Raw genomic sequence first — 21523 nt, 5'->3', positions numbered from 1 at the left:
TTAAATTGGCAAGGCTTAAAACTTGTGAAAATCAGCCAGGGGCCATTATAACTCACTAGTGACGGCCCTGTTCTGCAAAGCCAAACCAGCCAAATTCATATTTTTGATAGTAATGCATATGATTTGTATTTTGCAATAGTTTTTTTTTTTTTTTTTTTTTTTTTTTTTTTTGTCCTTAAAACACTCTTTTGTGTAATTATTTCTTACACATCTCATCCAAAGCATCTCATCTTTAATGGGAAGTATTTGATATTTGATTATTTTCTTCTGTAGGTGCTTCTGGTGTTCATACAGAGAGAGTGTCATTGTCAGAAGTGGAGGGAGAATCAGTCACTCTAGACACTGGTGTTGAAACAAACCAGCAAGACAGGTTCAGGTGGTATTTCAGTGACACCCGCATCGCTCAAATCACTGGAGATCTCAGTAAGATCTGTACAGATGTTCAGTGTAATGAAGGTACTGAGAGATTCAGAGACAGACTGAAGCTGGACAATCAGACTGGATCTCTGACCATCATGAACATCACAACCAATGACTCTGGACTTTATAAAGTACAGATGATAAATGGTGTCATTAAGGAATTCAATGTCACTGTCACTGGTGAGTATCATTTTAGTCATTCAGTGTTTTTTTTTTTTTTTTTTGGTAGCAGGGGCGCATTTTTTGAATGGGTTGTCCCTATTCTCTTAATGAGTAATGGGCGTAACATTCAATAAACCAGTTAGAGTGTCATCTCCCATTCCCTTTAAGAGCGAGACTTGCTCTTTAAAAAAAAAAAAAAAAAAAAAAAAGAACTTACTCTTTAAATAACAAAAAAATATTGCGCCATTGACTTTAGACGTTAGACCAGGTTTGAGTTCGTCTATGGTGCAGATTATTTTCAGCTCCTTAAAATAGCAATGCACCTGAACACACTTCTTTTTTAGACCAGCATGCCCATGGGCGCAAATGCATTTGCTAACTAAATGATGTGGTGCTGAACGGGAAAATGCGAACAGCGCCGGACTGAAACTAGCAAACACACTTGTGTTGTGCCTTGAGGCGCATTGTTCCGGGTGTATCTGTGCGTTCACACCGCCACCGTCGAGAACGTCAAAAATTGCTCTGGCCGCTCTGCTCACAACGTTTCCGAAAGTTTAGTGAGCGCTATGACGTTCTGACGTATATCGATTGCTTATCTTGTATGTAAAGTGGCCGCAAAGCATTCAAGCTTGTTAAACTTGTGCAGACTAACCACAACGAGGGAAACATTATAAGTTAACCTCATTAAATTGTGTTTGTGGACAAAGTATTTTTTACCTAATAATGTATAAAGCACTGTAAAAATACTCTGATGAAAGTAAATGTCCTGCATAGAAAATGTTACTTAAGTAAATATAATCAAGTATAAACATGAGACTACTGTACTATTATTTATTATATCTTTAGATTATTATTCTTGTATTGTTACTGCACGTCAGCAACTTACCAGGAAAATGAACAATCTAAATTTTCTCCTCTCTAGCGGAGGACTTTTACGTTCTGATTGGTTGCTGCCGAACCGCGTCATAGCTCAGTACCATAAAATGCTCTGATTTCAACTCTCCTCGGTGCTGTCAACGGGCAATTCGTGACGCGATGCTCCTTGCCGCTGCTCGATGCCGGCTCACATTGAAAATGAATGACTTCTGGCCACTTTGGCGCTCTCGACGGTGGTGGTGTGAACACACAGTAAGATGGGGCCCAACATTGTCACAAACATAACAACATATTTTGATCTTGGTAGTAACACGGTATTAAGAATTAAGGTAAACTTTTGAACTGTTTCATTTGTGTATTATTGTAATACTCTTATCAAAGCAAATGTTTGACATCTTAAATTCACCTTATGATGTTGCCATTAATGTAGAGGAACAGAGCAGTTTTATTTTATGTAATCTGAATTCAATGGGAAGAAATGGGGAATTGATTTTAAAAAATTATTAATTTCTTCTTTAGGTGCCTCTGGTGTTGATACAGACAGAGTGTCACTGTCTGTGATGGAGGGAGAATCAGTCACTCTAGACACTGGTGTTGAAACTGGTGAGTATCATTTTAGTCATTCAGTGCTTTTTCACTTTAACCATTTTAGAAAACTTTAAAATTTTGCAGTAATTGTTTTCATTGTAGCCTGTTTGAAGAAGTGAATTTTGACTCAGTATTGCATTGTAATTTAGATCAAATCTATCATGTCTTTACGGGCACACCAATCTGACAGTCAATGCACTCATTGTCTTTGTCACCTTACAGATTTTAAACTTTTAAAGCTTATTGTTAACAGAAAAAAAGTCATAATATTAGTCAGTTTTCCTGTGAACACTGCTGTGTCTATTGTTGTTTAAGCTGCTTATCCTTACAAATCAACATACAACTATCTCAGGGCCGGCCCGCGGCATAGGCAGTATAGGCAAATACTAAGGGCGCCACTCATCCATAGGGGCGCCAGAATGAGTGAACGAGTGATTTTTTTTTTTTTTTTTTTTTTACATATATATATATATTTTTTTTTATAATAGGCTACACTGTTAAAAATCGCTGTAAAAAACGGCCAAATTTCGACAGTAAAATACTGTTTTTCATTAAAACAGTGCATTCTGGGTAATATTCATCGTTTTCGAGAAGTAGCCTGCTGCTATATATCGTAAATTAACAACGTTCAAAGTCGACACTCAGCGGCTGTGTTTCAAATCACACCCTACACCCTCATTCACTATTCCCTACATGAGTTTACTAATATAGTCCACCTGACAGAGAGAATGAACACTAATGAGTGAATTCAGACAATGATCAACAGCTGCTGTTAATGAGTAGAATCACTGAAGAAAAAAAAAACATAACAAGACAAACACATGAAATACAACTGACTTCAGCCACAGCCTTAGATGAAATCAACTAAAGATTTAAACGATCAACAAACAGCTTCACCAACTTCACACATTACTAACCAGACTGACTTTATTTCTGTCAGATCAGAGAACAGAGATCAAAAGATCTTACTGAGAATTAAAGAGATTTAGATGATAATGTTACTGTTTCGTTTAGCGTCACCATTTTGGAGATCAGTGTTTGCTTTAGTTGGGCTCCTGACCATTGACTTTTACACTTTACATTTTGTTTTATTGCTGTATTTGTATCTTTATGATGCATCTGTTACAGCAGTATTAATTTTGATAGTCAAGTGATTATGGTTGTTTCTAACAGGCATGATCTACTAGACTGACTTAAAGTGTTACTATGGTAATCAAATATTAATTTGGTGTTGAAATATTTGAGTGAATGACACTTCAATTTTGTAAGATTGAAAAGTAGTGTGATAACCAGTATTTATGGATTTAACGACTAGTTTTAGTTAAAAAGTATTTCGGGCAGCAGTCCCCACAACACTCAAAGAGAGAAATCAACAATCAGCATATGAATCTCAACAATGGTGACAATCAAAAGGTTCATGATGCAATGCATGCTGGGCACCAGCACAGGATAAAACTCATCCATGATTCCCAGCATGCATTGCGGCATGAATAAATTATGCCCCTGAATTGTTCACTTATTTTCTTGAATTCTTATGTGCTTATAATTTTGCATTTGTTTTAAGTTTTAGTAGCATGTGTTGTGATGTTCAGAACTGATCTTTTCATTTATTTTGTGGATTGTCACCATTGTTGTGATTCATACGCTGATTCTTGATGTTTCTGTCTAAATTTCAGCTAAGGTTTTTTTTTTTATTATGAGTGAAATTTTCTTAACAGTAGTATCAATGTTCAATAAGAGAAGAGACACGGGATTAGATCAGAAATAATAGTATTTGTTCTTGTCAATCTATAAACAACAATATCAGATTTTTTTTCTTCTGTGTATTTTTGTTTTGCTATAACAGGTTCCAAAAGCGCATTGTTACAGCATGTAAAAAAAAAAAACCTTAGTTGTTGAAAAGTCACATTCAAGAGCTCAACTAAAGTAAACACTGATCTCCATCATGGTAGTGAAAAAAACACAACCTATTTAACTCTCCATAAGTTCTTCTGTAGACATCTGACAGAAATAAAGTCAGTCTGGTTAGTAATGTGAATCTGGTGAAGCTGTTTTAGTAGTTGTTTAATTAGATCTTGAGAGATTGTATGTATTCTTTTATTCAGTTGATTTCATCTAAGGCTGTGGCTGAAGTCATTTGTAGATCTTGTGTTTCTCTTTCCTTCAGTGATTCCGCAGGTGTTTATCACTAATGCTCAATCATCAATTAATCACCGAATTATCTCATTAACTTCACTGATTCAGTGTTACTCAAACACTCTGTAGTGTGCACACATTATAAGTGTTCATTTAAAACTGAGGATTTTCTTGTGGGGTTTAAAGGGTTAAAGATTTAAGATGAAGAAAAAACAGCATGAAACATAATTTAACAGTAATAAACTGTAATTAATTTACAGGAAACAAACTGTAAAAAAAACAGTTATTTACTGGCACCCCTGCTGCCAGTAAATAACTGTTTTTCTACTGTTTCTTGCCGTAAATTAATGGTTGCCAGCAAAAAAAGTGTTTTTCTACAGTTTTTTGCCGTCAAGTCAAGGAAAACCAGTAATATACTGTAAAATGTAAACGTCAGATTTACCAAATGAAAAAAAAAGTTAATTTAACTAAAATATTTGTGAACATCCATAGAAAAAAAATAGGCAAAGTCATACACTGATAATGAGAGTAAATACTGAACTTGACTGTATTAATGTGTGTTTGCACAAGAGAGATCGTTTAGTTTAATGTAGTTTTGTTGCTCACCATTGTGCTGGAGAGTAGAGCCTGTGCTTCAGTCAATGATGAGCCACAAATTCTGATTTTCTGCTGCTTTATATAAAGGCAGTAAATGTGGAGTTGCTGATACAGTGATGATCTCTGTGTTGAGTATTTCAGCACATACATGTGTAATACAGCTGACAATGAGCTGCAGTGATTTGAGTAAAAGTCATGTATTTAGTTACTTTATTACTGCACATTAAGTGTAAGAAATATTCCTTCTCAGTGGACTCAAATGAAATATGTTCATAGTACTAACATCGTAGGAATGCTAGTTTTAAAAACTCGAACTGTTTGAAGCAGTGGGAGTGGAGTTAATTTCCATGGTAGAATTTACGGTAAAATACTGTTAAAAAATAAGAGTGGTAAATTAATGGTTAAGAGCTGTAAATTAACAGTACTTTACTGGCACCCCTGCTGCCAGAAAATTACTGTTATTTAACGGCAAAATTTTTTACAGTGTACTATTTAAAAAAATTTAATATTGTGATATATTATTGCAATTTAAAATAATTTGTTTTCAATTTATTATACTTTAAATTATCATTTATTTCTGTGATGCAAAGCTGAATTTTCAGCATCATTACTCCATTCTTCAGTGTTACATGTGACATCCAGTCTATCACATGATCCTTTAGAAATCATTCTAATATGATGATTTATTATGAGTGTTGGAAACAGCTCTGCTGCAATGTGTGTGTGTGTGTGTGTGTGTGTGTGTGTGTATATATATATATATATATATATATATATATATATATACCTGTATATATATATATATATATATATATATATATATATGCTAAATCATGAACACAATGACAGGGTGAAATGGGCTGTGATGTATGGGGCGCCAGGTAAAATCTTGCCTAGGGCAGCAAATTGGTCAGGGCCGGCCCTGAACTATCTACTAAATATCAAAGTAAAGAGTAAGAGTAAAGTTTTGCACCTGTCCATCTTTAGTAATTATGATTGTCTGTCTTTAGCTGTTCCAGATTTAACTATTGCTGCTGCTGCTTCTGCTGCTGGTGCTGCTGTTCTGCTGGTTGCAGCTGCTGCTGCTGTGATTTACTGTTGCCGCAGGAGATCTACACAAGCAAGTCAAACTGGCAAGTATTGCATAAAGCTTATTCGACACGCTGGAATAATGAGATTTACTGTGTGAAAAAAAGGGACTCTTTAAAAATAGGTTAAAGTATGTCTATTTATTCTTATTGACCAAAGTAAAATTTTGTTGTTTTGTTCAAACAGGTGAAATGCAGCAGCCAGGTCCTGACCAGGTGAGATACTATGTACACAAAATCTGACTGTGATGTCATTTGAAACCAAATTAGACCAAAACGTCTATCATTGTTCTGTGGTGATTCAGATATAGGTGGGTGTGGCTCTGGGGCTGCTTTGACATCAAAATCTTCTCCAGTTCATTTATTCTGTTCAGTCCCTCAAGATCAGACATACGTGAATTAAAATATGAATACTCTGGAGAGCTGCTTTATAGAAATTGAAGATGTTATTCTGTCAAACTAAAAGCGACACTGACACTGTTTTTCATGTTCAATAGTGTAAAGCTGCTTGCTTTAAAGCACTTTTGTACAAAGTGCTTTATAAATTAAAGTTAAAGTCGTGACATTGGGGCTCTGGGTTTAACCCATCCAAGTGCACAGACACACAACAGTGAGTAGGGTACACACCATGAACCCACACTCGGAGCAGTGGGCAGCTATTCCAAATATATCCACACCGTTATGATAAGATGCTTTCTTGACTGCTGTTTTCTCAGCACTGTTATTTTTGTTTCATGTTAATTTTGTTTCTTAAGTTTTGTTCCTTTCTTAACAGCTGTTTTCTCAGCAGTGTTATTTTTGTTGTGTGTTAATTTTGCCATTGAGTGGAATGTGCACAGCACATATTTGCATATTAATGTAAACGCCACTCTCAGCAGCGCAGGCGGCTTCAGAATGTTTGCAAATAGTATATCGCTGGTCACATATTTCAAACTTATTTTTACTCCTAAAGTGAATAAGGAAAAGTACTTAACAATGAGTTTATTAGGGCCTTAGGTGGTATACAACTTCTGAGGTTGTTTTATGAATGTATGTTTGTTTTCATTCAAAAATCATCACATAGAAACACTAATAATACTTTACTTCCTTAAGAGATCATCCCTTGATCATACCATGAAGACAGGTACTGCTGGCGGGGCATCCAGTGATCAGAATGAGAATATTAAGATGGATGCTGCTGGAGAAGTATCTTCTGATAAGAATGAGACCAGACTGATGGGTTCTGCTTAAGGGGCATCTGCTGATCAGACTGAGACCCTACGTATTAGTGTTGCTGAAGGTGCACATGATAATCAGGCTGAGACAGGGTTTTTCCCTCAGTAAAACCATGGTAACGGGATTATTACAGCCATCAAGACAGGAACAGTGTGTTTCCAGTGCTGCTTTTTCTTTAACCCTTAAAAGCCTGGATGTTTTAAAAGGAGTGAAATTATTTCTTTACAAATCCAAAACATCAGGAACTCGCACAAAAAATATGCTGTGCAACAAAACATTGAAACTAATCCTGAGAAGATATCTCCAAAGAGAGCAAACAACACCACCCCCTTGCTCATTTATGACCCCCTTCTCCCCTCCTGCCATCTCTGCCTTTCCCTCTCACTCTTTTCCCCCAAGCAAGTAAAATATTAATGCACATTAAACCTTTGACCAGGCCACTGGATTCCACTTTTGGGGAGGCATTATATTGTATATTTGCGTCTTTGGCTACCCCTATATATTTAACACTGATTAACCTCTAACTCTCTAAACACTCCTGATATATTAATAACCATGAAAAAAAAAAAAATGTCATTACCTTTTGAAACTTGGAAGGATTCAGTTTCAGCAGATGAATTTACCACTGACTTTGATGGCAGGCAGCTTATTCACCACATCCACTATCAAATGACAGTGACACTTACAGTTTATTTGATTAGGAGGCACAGCTCTTGCACCAATTGTTGCGAATTAAGTTTTTATTAAAGGAACATACATAAATGAATGAAATAAATTACAGGACGTGTTCAATGTTAAAGAGAGTTTAGGCGCAATGAGTCATGGAAAAAATCTCAATGCTTTACTCGCATTGACTGACAAATACCTTAAGCAAGCAAACAGAAAGCCTTCTCTCAGACAGTATGTGACACCAAATTCAGTTGTCTTTAGTTGCGTATTGCGCTTGAATGGTTGGATCCACACGGAGATATTTAAAAATGTTCTGTCTTGGTGAGTTTTAGGATTAATTCCTTAAGCTTTGAATTGTAATCGAATTGTGAGGCAAGTGTAGATTCGCACCTCTAGTATATACACTTTATTTAACCAGCAAGCCTTTGTCAAATGTAAACTGGTGTTTTCAGAATTCAGTGACCCATATTGATGCTTTGGCTTTTCATTTGTATATTATGTATGCATGTATGTATGTATGTATACTGTATGTAGCAGGGCTAGGTTGTTACAAAAGAACAATTGACAATCCCAATTCGGAAAGGATATTGTCAAATTTGGGGCAAGTAATCCAGACTGATGGTCAAAGAGATGCACAGCATGACCATCACATGTAAAACCCAATGATAATAAGGGGACCTTTTAACCTCTGGTCTCCACAGAACATCCTTATGTCAAAGAATGGCACATCAACTGACTTTTACAGATGTAGATGCACCAAAATGAACTCAAAAAGACTTCTAAACGTCCATTGTTTAACTCCATATTATATATGTAACCCACACATTTGACTGTAATGTTTCTAATCACTTATTGTTGTACGTCTTTTTAATAACTATTGAATAGCTTAAGGGTTCATATTCCTGTTTAGTATGTGTGTGTGTTTGAATCTTCTTGCTTGAAACCTTTCTGCCAATAAATTATTTGTCAAATGTATCATATTCTTGTAATCGGAATCATGTCCAAAATTATACCCTGCAAGAGCAGGAAAATTTAGACCACGTGATTGATAAGATAACATTTGATTTATGAAATGCCCCAAGCAACACAATATTTACTTGGTTAAGACACCTTCTGGTAGGTGTCCCACATCCCTGTTTAAATACTCTGGACACAATCAAATTGGGGCTTTTAGCTTTTCGCTTTTAGTCATCACTTTCAGCCATGATTTGTGCATTCTTTGAGCACCGTTCCATCATGCTTCACCCTGCACGCCTGCTGCTATATAGAACGCCACTCGTCAAACTTTACTTCTTATCCTTTACTTTAGTTTCTTTTCTTTTCCGTTGAGAGTTTCGTGTTGTGAGTTAAGTTTTGCCAAAGGCCGTGTCCCAGAGTCTGACCTCGAGTGCCTGTCTGAAACTTCAGCCAGCTCACAACTCCGCATCTTCAGCCATGTCCAACGACTGGCTTCCCAAGGCATCACTTCAACGACTACTGAACTTTCAGCCAATCAGCAACCAGCATTTTCAAATTTAATCCACTCTGGGACCCGGTTTAAAAAAATAGCGGTTTCACCTTGCGAAAACGCCGGATCCGTGTGGACGAAACGCCTATCCGATAAAAAAATGTGTGCGTATTCACAGAAACGCATCTCCGTGTGGACGGGGCCTTAGATTCTTAGCTGAACTAGTGCATTTAATACACATTTAACCTAATTGAGGAACTCAATGCGAGGGTTAACTAAGTGATTGATGGTTGTTCATGTCTATGCAATTTCATGTATTGCGATAAACTTCAAATTTTTATTTTAAACTCATTCGTAATTCTCTATCTTCCTGCATCTAGTATGAATGCATGTGTTCATGTGTTAGATTAGTTTATATGTCTTAGATTTATTCAATAAATCCTTATTTATATTTGGAAAGAGAAGAATCTTGTGTTTTGTGCACAAATCCAAAAATACTACTGACCTAAAGTGTATCAGTCATTCCTCTCTTCCTTCTCTGCTAATGTCTCCACTGCTAATGATATACTATCATAAAATTAACATACTCTTGCATGCCTTTTAAAATATTTTCCTCACTCTTTGTTCTCCTCCTCCCCCTCCTGCATCAACTCTAATATCTGACAACTTTCCAACACTTTCATTAATAAAATAAAATACATCAGTGCACAATTTTCCACACCACAATCCATCAAGCACATCTTACCAGCAAACATACACTCATTCACATCCTTCTCTGAGACAGAAGTCTCCAAATGCCGTGCATTTAACCCATCCAAAGTGCACGCACACACCATGAACACACACCCAGAGCAGTGTTCATCATTTATGCTGCGGTGCCCGGGGAGCAGTTGGGGGTTCAGTGCCTTGCTCAAGTGCACCTCAGTCATGGTATTGCCGGCCCGAGACTCAAAACCACAACCCTAGGGTTAGGAGTTAAACTCTCTAACCACTAGGCCACAACTTCCCCATAAATGAGCCCTAACTAACTGAGTTTTCTATTCTTTTACGATTCTTCTTACGATAAGAAAAAGTGTCAGATAAAGTGAAGTTGTCAACTGACTAATGAAATCTATTATTAATTATAAGATGTCTTAAATTTAGGGACAGAATACAAGAATTGCAATATAGGTTCAATTAAAAAGGCTATTATTTCACTGAACAGACACGTTTCAAAGTCAGTTGCGCTGCTTTGTGCTGCTGTTCCGGGGGAAACGGCTAGTTCTGAAAGTGACACCTGCTGCCAGAGAACGAATTTGCTTTTTCGATAAGCCTCTCTGCCATTTTTGCTACTTATTTTTAAATGTGAACCAGTGGATCAACAAAAAGCTAATGCTATTATAAAAACATTAACAATTAAGACACCAAGATATATTTATGTAATTTAATATAATAAATGACTAAAAATAGCCTAATTGTTTAAATTAATACAATGATTGACTCTTTCCTTTTCCTAAAAATCGTGTAAAGGATGCAATGTGAAATGCAGGTCTTAAAAGGTCTTTAAAGCTCTTTAAAATCCTGCAGTTACCTGCTTATTTTATGGTACCATTTGAAATAACTTTTTTTCTCAAAACGTCTTATGATATTGAAAATGACAATGAAATTGAGATTGTGACAGGCTGATGTGGACAGAGGACTCAGAGGATTAGATGCAAAGAAAATGTATTATCCAAAGGTAATCAAAACAAATAAACAGTAACAAAAATAGCGAGCCAGTCTCTGGGGGTAATCCAACTTCAGTCGGCAATTAGATGCGGACCAAGGAAGTAGAAGATTGCCTAAGACTCACAGAGGACCAACAACCTGAGAGTTGAGTGAAGCAGAAAGGGGAAGTCCTTCTCTCCATGCGTCCTGTGAGCAGGGAAGATACAGGTGAGTGTAACACCAAGGAATGACACAACCAGCACCTAGCACACCAAACACATTGAACACCAAAACTATCTACTCACACCAAGGACCGGACGGAAGAGAAATGTGAAGGAATGGGTAATCAGTGACAGGTGGGGTACACGTAAAGTGGGGGCTTAGTACGGTGGCGGTCCGCTCCAGTCTGGATGGGTGTTTCTTTGGCAAACCTCCAAATACTCCTCAGAATTAATGCATGCACGGATGGAACAACAGCGTCAGTTTCTTTGGAGGGGAATAAAGGTGGCTGGTAGCCTCAGCAGAACTGGAAGGGAGAAAAAAACGTAGATGAGAGTTTGTCTTGCATTCAAAATCCACTTCATCCATCCGCTCAAAAATCTGAGGGGGCACAGTTGAATCGCATTCTGGTAGGACTGGGATTTCAGCTGGGCCTCCTTCTAGTCTTGTACAGTTTTTTTGTCAGTTTTCCATGGACTTTTACACCTCACGCTGCATCCACAAAGCCACAAGCATGATAGATGACCCCACACACCCCTCTCACACGAAGCATTTCTTCCCCAATGCCATCAAAATTCTCAACATTTAGAAACTGGACTGAAGGAAGGAACACACACATACACACATGCATATATATACACACACACACACACACACACACAACTGAGCATCCTTTGTCCTCTTTACAATTGTTTTGCAAGTTTTTTTGCACACTTTTTGCTGCTACACTACATATTACACGGTATATTGGCTGCTACCCTTATATTTACACTTACACTACTTTAGCTACTCATATTGTACTCTTTGCACTACTGTCACTATGTTCAGATTTAAACAGAACTGTGTACTGGTTGGCTCTGCACTAGGACTTACTCTGCCAATTGTCTGTCCCAGCTGTAGTGTTCCTGTAGCTCAATTGGTAGAGCACTGCTCTATCAAGCCGAAGGTTGGGGGTTCGATGCCACGGGAACACATGATATGTAAAAATTGATAGCCTGAATGCACTGTAAGTAATTTTGGATAAAAGCGTCTGCTAAATGCTTTAATTTAATTTCATTTGAATTTTTGTCGTTGTACTGCCTTGTGCTGTCTGCACGTTTGTCTAGTCCCTTGTAGTTCTGTGTTGTGCTGTGTTTGTCTTATGCAGGACCCTGGTGGAGAAACATTGTTTTGTTTCACTATGTACTTGTATATGGTTAAAATGACAATTAACGTCACTAAACTTGACTTGACTAGTGAATCCTAGCTGGGTTTAGGCTGTCAACAACTACAATGAATATGATGTGTGATTTTGAGAGTATTCTAGACAATAAACTTTATACAGGCTACTATACACTAGAACATAAAATATAAAATATCATTAGAATATCATAAGAATGTCATTGTTTTTATCTATTTGAAGATAGTTTTGTTTGAATAATATTTCAATAGCTCTGGTGTGAATGCAGAAAGATGCTAATTGCATGTTGTACACATATAATGTTGTAAACACTTGGGATTCTTGTCTTTCTCTCTTCTTAAGTTCTCTCTCCCTGGAAAACCGAGATAAAAGGCCAAAACCAAGTCCTCAATTACACAATAAATGTATAGCAATTATATAAATTTGACAGACAGTATTACTGTCTGAATAAATAGGGCATGCAGTGCTCTCTTACTCTCTTTTTTGTGTCTGTGAAAGCTATGAAATATCTGAATTCAAACGGTTAATTAATGCCTGTCACGCCAAATTATACTAGGCTATATTAATTAATTGAAGAAACATATCGGCCACCACGTAAATAAATAAATAAAAATTAAAAAAGTTAAATTAAAAATTAAAAAAGTAAAGTTCAATTTTTAGATGGAAACAATTATGTACTAACACTTTAAAACAGCATGTGCACAGCACTTTACAAACAGCACTAATGCAGATTAAAGAACGCCTCCCGTTATTTGCACTGGAGTGCATAGGAAGACTCCCAAGTTATAATTTCACTTTCATTCTCAGTCTCATTCACACAACAGGTTCTTAATGCACCAGTACACTGGATACCAGCCGCTGTGGCACAATAATTATATCTAACAAGAAGAAGACGCAATGGCTCCGGGTTTACTGAAGAGAAACAACTTTGTTTTAAAATTTGCATTTTTTTTTTTTTTTTTTAGAAAACCTAATGAAAATGAAGCTGCTCTTAAGTTCGTCTTTATTGTTCTGCTGTTTGCTCGATCATGGTAAGACATTAAGGCTTAAAATCTTTCTTCCAGTGTTCTAACGTTTTGAGCTGACCGGAATTGGTGGTTAAAACAGTGTTTTCAGTAAACAGTAGACTACAAACATGCGCTTCGTGGGTGCAACAGAAGATGAGAGAAAGTTTAGTCTAGAAGGACTGTGTCAGGGATGTAGTTTGGTTATCTGTCATGACGGGTTACATCATGCAGGAGCAGCAGCCCTTCTGTTTGTCTTCTGTTTTTACAGTATTCTGTAAACTGCATTGACAAGGTAAATCTGAAAACATTCGGACAAAAACTCAATTCAGCACCACCCTGCTGAAAAAAAAAAAAAAAAAAAATCAATAGAAACCATTACAGAATTTGTAATGACTTCAATGCTTCTAATGGGAATTATGTTGGTTTTAATGGACACTGTAATGGTCCCTGTGGATCTCTATTGGTCATTTGCTTTCTTCTATTGGTGGCATGTATTGTCTATTGGATACCATTAAGGACCAATAGAACACTTTCAGAAACATATGAACTATATTGACTTCAATAAACTTAGAGGTTTCTTTAGAAAACTGTAATGGTCCTATTGGGCACTGCTTTGTGATGATTTTAATGTTATAATGGGAATTCTGTTGGTTTAAATGGACACCGTATTGGTCAATTAGGCTAAATCAACATGGCCCATCACGGCCTTATTTTAGATCATAAATTGACGTTGAAAGTTAGTCTTTGATAAGATGTTAAATCTATTTCTTCACCTGCAACATTTATGTTCATGCCTAGATGTGATCTGAAATAAACGTGTTTCTGCTAAATTTGGACTAAATTACATCGATCAAACAAAGCCCAGTTTTCAATATTTATTTTTGGGTCAAGCAAAGACCAACTTTCAATGTCAATTTTTGATCTAAAAGAATATATTATATTGTATTGTATTGTATTGTATTGTATTGTATTATATTATATTATATTATATTATATTATATTATATTATATTATATTATATTATATTATTAATGTAAATTCTGCGTGACTTCTAAGTGCTTTAGGCTAATGGTAGCGCACACTGAACTGGAGCGGAGAAAGTCACCATGGAAACGGGACGGTAGCTCAACTGTCAAGAAGTTGAACGCTGACTCTCAATGTGGTTTTCACTCATTTCAGGCAAGTTTCGTCTCTAAAATTACACATATAGTAAATAAAAGTGTTCTTGACACTTTATTTCATGTAAATGATATGCTTCTGTTTAACATTTACTTTATAGAAATGGTTTAGTATCGTCAGAAAAAGTCAGTTAGCATCTCAACTGTAAGGCTAACTACAAGAGACTTGAGCTCTTATTTATGAAAGTTTGGGCTTTTAATGTCACCCTGTGCGTAGATGAGCACTGTATATATACACGTATACAGTATTTCATATAGTATAATTATTTTATTTCTAAAGTTTATTATTATTATTATTATTATTATTATTATTATTATTATTATTATAACTATAGCCATGTAAATAAGGAGCATGGTTTTACCTGTGACAAACATTATTTAATTTATTTTTAAAACATACTGTAACCCTGCTCATTCACCTTCTGTCCAGTTATTTCCCCACCACCTACAGTGTTGCCAGGTCTGCAAAGCCAAACCAGCCAAATTCTTATATTTGACAGTAATGCATTTAATTTGTATTTTGCAGTAATTTATGTATTTATTTATTTTATTTTGTAATTATTTCTTATTCATTTCACCCCAAGCGTCTCATCTTTAAGGGGAAGTATTTGATATCTCGAACACACCTAATGTGGTTACCATTAATGCAGAGGAACAGAGCAGTTTTATATTTTTAGAATCAACATTCATTGGGAAGAATATATTTTTTAGACCAAATCTGTCATGTTTTTACATGCACATCAAACTGACAATTAACAATTAAGTCTTTGTTACCTTATGGATTTTAAACTTTTAAGTTTTTTGTTAACAGAAAAAAACAACAACATAATATTAGTCAGTTTTCTTGTGAACACACAAAACAACATCATACATCTTTCTACTAAATATCAGTGAAAATATAAGTTGTTTAGCCGTCCATCTCTAGTAATGATGAGTGTCTTTCTTTAGCTGTTCTAGATTCAACTGTTACTGCTGCTGCTTCTGCTGTTGGTGCTGCTGTTCTGCTGGTTGCAGCTGCTTGTATGATTTATTGTTGCCACGGGAGATCTAAATCAGCAGGCAAGTATGTTATTTTTCTCTTATTGACCAAAGTAAAATGTTGTTGTTTTGTTAAAATAGGAGAAATGACACAGGAGAATGAGTCTGACCTGGTGAGACACGATGTACACAAAATAAGATAAGATGCTTTCTTAACTGCTGTTTTCTATTCCCGTCCAAACATATCCACATCGCTATGCTAAGATGCTTTCTTAACTACTGTTTTCTTAGCTCTGTTATTTTTGTTGTATGTTTATTCTGCTATTGAGAGGAAAGTGCATGGCACATATTTACATATTAATGTAAACACCACTCTCAGCAGCGCAGGTGGCATCAGAATGTTTTCAGATAGTATATCGCTGGTCACATATTTCAAACTTATTTGTACTCCTAAAGTGAATAAGGAAAATAACTTGTGGTGGGCCTTAGGTGGTATGTAACTCTGTGGTTTCTGAGTGAATGTATGTTTTTTTTTTTTCATTTAAAATCATCACATAGAAACACTAATAATAGAGCAGTGCTCTTGTGCTTTCTTATTTCAGGATGAAGAACAAAGATCTTTACATTCAGCAGTCATCTGAGAGAAAAACAAATATTTGTGAAACTGAATCATTATCACAATCATTTATTTTTCCTTATGTAAATCTGTTTTCTTTCGCTTGATCATACTGATACCATGAAGACGGGTGCTGCTGGAGGGGCATCCACTAAATGAGATGACTCTGAGGGGTTCTGCTTGAGGGGCATCTGCTAATCAGACTGAGATCCCATGGATTTATGTTCCCTTACAAAAAAGTAGTATACTTCAAGTTTACTTCAAGTTTATTTTAATAAATACACTTATACGAAGTAATTATACGAATACAGGTATTCTAGTAGTATACATGTAAGTGTACTGTTTCAATGCTCCTTGGGACTAAATTGGCCCACTTCCTAGTATATAAAAGTATACTTTTAAGTATACTTCAAGTATAACAGTAGCAAACTTTAAGTACACAACTAGTTAACCTCTATGTTTGACTGTAATTATTAACTCTTCATCTGTCAACATTTTATTCCATAACATTACAGTTTTGATGCTGTTTCATGTCAGATGATCATGTTAGATTTAAGTATCTATTGTTTCTTTTTTTCTTCTTCACTTGATTTTTTTTTTTTTTTTTTTTTTGAAATTCTGAACAGCACCCTCTACCCTATAATAATGAAAACTATGATTCAGGGTATAGCTCAAATATATTTAGATTTTTAGGTATAAGTATAAGCATTTAAATGTCATTTTAAATACATTTCTGAGAAGTACATAAAGCCCATTTCACAATGTTTATGTGATTTACTACTCAGGAATGTTAATTAATATCTAAGAAACACTGATATACTCACACTGATATAAATGTTTTCAATTTATAAGTATTAGTATCAATATTATTATTTTATTACTATTATTGTTTATTATAATCATTAATGTATATGTACTGTAATGTGTGTGTGTGTGAGTGTGTATGTCTTTATTTATTTTATTATTTTTATTTACTTTATATTTTTATTTATTTATTTGTGTGTGTGTCAAAGCTTTGTGTTTAAAGACAGTTTGAAAGTTAATTTCCTGCAAGGGTTGATCCATGAAATATCACCATTGCATCCTTGATCAAAGTCCAATTTATTTTAATCAATTTGAAAGTAATGTATATGTTATTCATTTGTACATTGCACATCAATTAAAGTGAAATAACTTAAATAACTGAGTTTTTGTCATACATAATTTTCTCATGGTTCTCATGGTTTCTTACGGGCTCAACAAAAACAAACAAACAAAGAAATTGTCTGTTATGGGCAGTTCTTTGGGGAGTGCACACTTTCCTCAAACACAATCTAGTTTGATGGACATTTTCCTCTGTTAACTGGCGTGCATTTTACATTTGAGCACTGCAAACACCCCCAAAACACCACACTGTACTGCACCTCAAAAATACTACACCCTACTAATTCTGGTGAATGCATTACTTTAATGTTAGCAAACATTTTGTATTTTGACAATAGAAATTAAATTACACACACACACACACACACACACACACATATATATATATATATATATATATATATATATATATATATATATATGGATTATTCCATACCAAACAGATACAATACTGATTTTGCCTGAAACATATTTTATTAGTAAAGGAATGGGTAATCAGTGACAGGTGGGGTACACGTAAAGCGGGGGCTTAGTACAGTGGTGGTCCTCTCCAGTCTGGATGGCTGTTTCTTTGGCAAACCTCCAAATACTCCTCAGAATTAATGCATGCACGGATGGAACAACAGCGTCAGTTTCTTTGGCGGGGAATAACGGTGGCTGGTAGCCTCAACAGAACTGGAAGGGAGACAAAACTGTAGACGAGAGTTTGTCTTGCATTCAAAATCCACTTGATCCATCCGCTCAAAAATCTGAGGGGGCACAGTTGAATCGCATTCTGGTAGGAATGGGATTTCAGCTGGGCCTCCTTCTAGTCTTGTACAAGATTGTGCTTTATAATTGAATTGTTAAGCTCTGAATTGTAATTGAATCATGAGGCAAGTTAAGATTCACACCTCCAGTACATACACTTTAATATACCAGGAAACCTCACTTGTTTAATATTGATAATTTGGCTTTTGTTTTGTGTGTTGTGCCTGTGTGTATTGTGGCGGGATGAATGAGGACACAGACCAAAAGCACACTCACAAAGCTCATCATAGTATGTACTGGATGTACTTTATTTGTTTATTTGTGCATGTGTGTGTGTGTGTGTGTGTGTGTGTGTGTGTGTCAACGTTTTGTGTTCAAAGAAATGTTGAAAGTTCATATTCTACTCATTTGTAAATTGTACATATTCAGTGTGTGAATGACTAAGTTAAATAAATTAAAGAATTGAGTTTCTGTCTAGAGAAAAGAAGTTATTGATCAGAGGTCAATCTGGATTCTTACCCATCATGCATCACTGTAAAACTACACTAAAAATACACTAAAATATCATTAGAATATCATAAGAATGGCATTGTTTTTATCTATTTGAAGACAGTTTTGTTTGAATAATATTTCAATAGCTCTGCTGTGAATGCATAAAGATGCTAATTGCTTGTTGTACACAGTAAACACTTGGGATTCTTGTCTTTCTCTCTTCTTAAGTTCTCTCTCCCTGGAAAACCAGGATGAAAGGCCAAAATCAAGTCCTCAATTACACAATAAATGTATAGCAATTATATAAATTTGACTGACGGCATCACTGTCTGAATAATTAGGGCATGCAGTGCTCTCTCTTTTTTTGTGTCTTTGAAAGCTATGTAATATCTGAATTCACACGCTTAATTAATGTCTGTCACCAAAATAATAAAACTCCAAATTATACTAGGCTATATTAATTCATTGAAGAAACATATCGGCCACCAAATCAATAAATAAGTAAAAAATAAAGTAAAGTAAAGTTCAATTTTTAGATGAAAACAATTATGTACTAACACTTTCAAACAGCATGTGCACAGCACTTTACAAACAGCACTAATGCAGATTAAAGAACGTGACAACGCCTCCCGTTATTTGCACGAGAGTGTGGGAAGATTACCAAGTTATAATTTCTCTTTCATTCATCACACAACGGCTTCTTCATGCACCAGTACACTGGATACCAGCCGCTGTGAAACAATAATAATAGCTAACAAGAAGAAGACGCAATGGCTTTGGGATTACTGATTTGTTTCAAAATCTGCATTTCTTTCTTAGAAAACCTAATGAAAATGAAGCTGCTCTTTAGTTCGCCTTTATTGTTCTGCTGTTTACTCGGCCATGGTAAGATATTAAGGCTTAAACTGTTTCTTTCAGTGTTTTAATGATTTGTGCTAACCAAAATTAGTAGTTAAAACAGGCTTTTTCAGTAAACAGTAGACTACAAACATGCGTTTCATGGGTGCAACACAAGATGAGAGAGAGTTTAGTCTAGAAGGACTGTGTCAGGGATGTAGTTTGGTAATCTGTCATGATGGGTTACATCATGCAGGAGCAGCAGCCCTTCTGTTTGTCTTCTGTTTTTACAGTATTCTGTATTGACAAGGTAAATCTGAAAACATTCTGACAAAAACTTAAGTTAGCACCACCCTGCTAAAAAAAAAAAAAAAAAAAAAAAAAAAAAAAAAAAAAATTGAAACCATTACATTACACTAATGGGAATTCTGATTGTTTTAATGGACATTGTAATGTTCCCCATGGGTCTGTATTGGTAATTTGCTTTCTTCTATTGGATACCATTAAGGACCAATAGAACACTTTTAGAAACATATGAACTATATTGACTCCAATAAACTTAGTGGCTTCTTTGGAAAACTGTAATGTCCTAGTGGGCACTGCTTTGTAATGGTTTTAATGTTATAATGGGAATTATGTTGGTTTTAATAGACACTGTATTGGTCAAGTGGGCTAAATCAATTCGGCCAATCATGGCCTTCTTTTAGATCACAAATTGACATTGAAAGTTGGTCTTTGGTCAGATGTTGAATCTATTTCTTCACCTGCTACATTTATGTGCATGCCTAGATTTTAGAACTATATGTGGTCTGAAATAACCATGCTTCTGCTAAATTTGGACTAAATTAGATGGCTCAAACAAAGCCCAGTTTTCGATATCTATTTTTGGACCAAGCATAGACCAACTTTCAATGTAAATTTTTGATCTAAAAGAAGGCAATGATGGGCCGAATTTATTTAGTCAACTGATGCACTGTTAAATATATTGAAATATATTTTAAAAATATGAAAAAAATACATCAAACATAAAGTTACAAAATTGGTCCTTATGTGTATGAATATTCATGCGTATTTAATCTATTATTTTATGTTATTTCTACACCATGTTTACCATTTCTATATTATATTATATTATATTATATTATATTATATTATATTATATTATATTATATTATATTATATTATATTATATTATATTATATTATTAACGTAAATTCTGCGTGACTTCTAAGTGCTTTAACTAATGGTCATGCACACTGAACTGGAGCGGAGAAAGTCACCATGGAAACGGGACGGTAGCTCAACTGTCAAGAAGTTGAACGCTGACTCTCAATGAGGTTTTCACTCATTTCAGGCAAGTTTCATCTCTAAAATTACACATATAGTACATAAAAGTGTTCCTGACACTTTATTTAATGTAAATGATATGCTTCTGTTTAATATTTACTTTAAAGAAATGGTTTAGTATTGTCAGAAAAAGTCAGTTAGCATCTCAACTGTAAGGCTTACTACAAGAGACTTGAGCTCTTATTTATGAAAGTTTGGGCTTTTAATGTCACCCTGTGTGTGGATGAGCACTGTATATATATATTTATCAACAGATGAATGGAAGTAAACATGGGTGAAGCAAGGCTTTGAAAATTAGTGAGGTCCAGGGGGTTTCTGGTGGTCGGTCGGAATGTCAAGCCTCATTGCTGGTGAAGGGGACAGCTAACCAAGTGCCTGGATTAATTGACTCCGGAGCAGGAGGCAATTTCATGGATGCTAGGCTAGCCAGGCACTTAAGGATCCCCTCTATTGTTCTGGCTGAGCCTATATCAGCTAGAACACTTTGCGGCACCCTTCTTACCAGGATTACCCATGTTACTAAGTTCATTACACTCACGCTCTCTGGCAACCATGTCAAGGAGATCAGTTTTCTCCTCATTTACTCACCCACCGCCCAAGTGGTCTTAGGGCACACCTGGCTAGACAAGCATAACCCTGACATTGACTGGGCTCTCAACTCTGTTTTAAACTGGAGCCCTTTTGGTTAAGTTCAATGTTTGGGTGCTGCATGTTCCCCTATTATGTCTCATTCTTTGTTGCAGGAGGAGCCAGTTAACCTGGTGGATGTACCGGGGCTTACCATAATTTGAGAGCAGTTTTCAGTAAGTCCCAAGCTTCATCTCTGCCTCCACACTGCCCGTACGACTGTGTGATAGACTTGTTGCCTGGCACTTCTCCTCCTAAGGGGAGC

General features: G+C 35.7%; 2 protein-coding genes across 2 annotated transcripts in view; both read left to right on the top strand.

Annotated features, from left to right (window-relative positions):
• LOC127987083 (uncharacterized) overlaps positions 1-21523 on the top strand; it is a 187872-nt gene that overhangs the window by 89846 nt on the left and 76503 nt on the right. The window lies entirely within an intron of this gene.
• LOC127987076 (uncharacterized) overlaps positions 1-21523 on the top strand; it is a 92059-nt gene that overhangs the window by 3430 nt on the left and 67106 nt on the right. The window contains exon 2 of the mRNA XM_052589372.1: positions 274-456. Coding sequence (XP_052445332.1) covers positions 274-456 — 183 coding nt within the window. The remainder of the gene's footprint in view (positions 1-273; positions 457-21523) is intronic.

This window comes from Carassius gibelio, chromosome B22 (assembly GCF_023724105.1).
Source record: "Carassius gibelio isolate Cgi1373 ecotype wild population from Czech Republic chromosome B22, carGib1.2-hapl.c, whole genome shotgun sequence".
NCBI lineage: Eukaryota > Metazoa > Chordata > Actinopteri > Cypriniformes > Cyprinidae > Carassius > Carassius gibelio.
The sequence above is the reverse complement of the archived record's forward strand: the minus strand, read 5'-3'. Positions and strand labels throughout refer to the sequence as shown.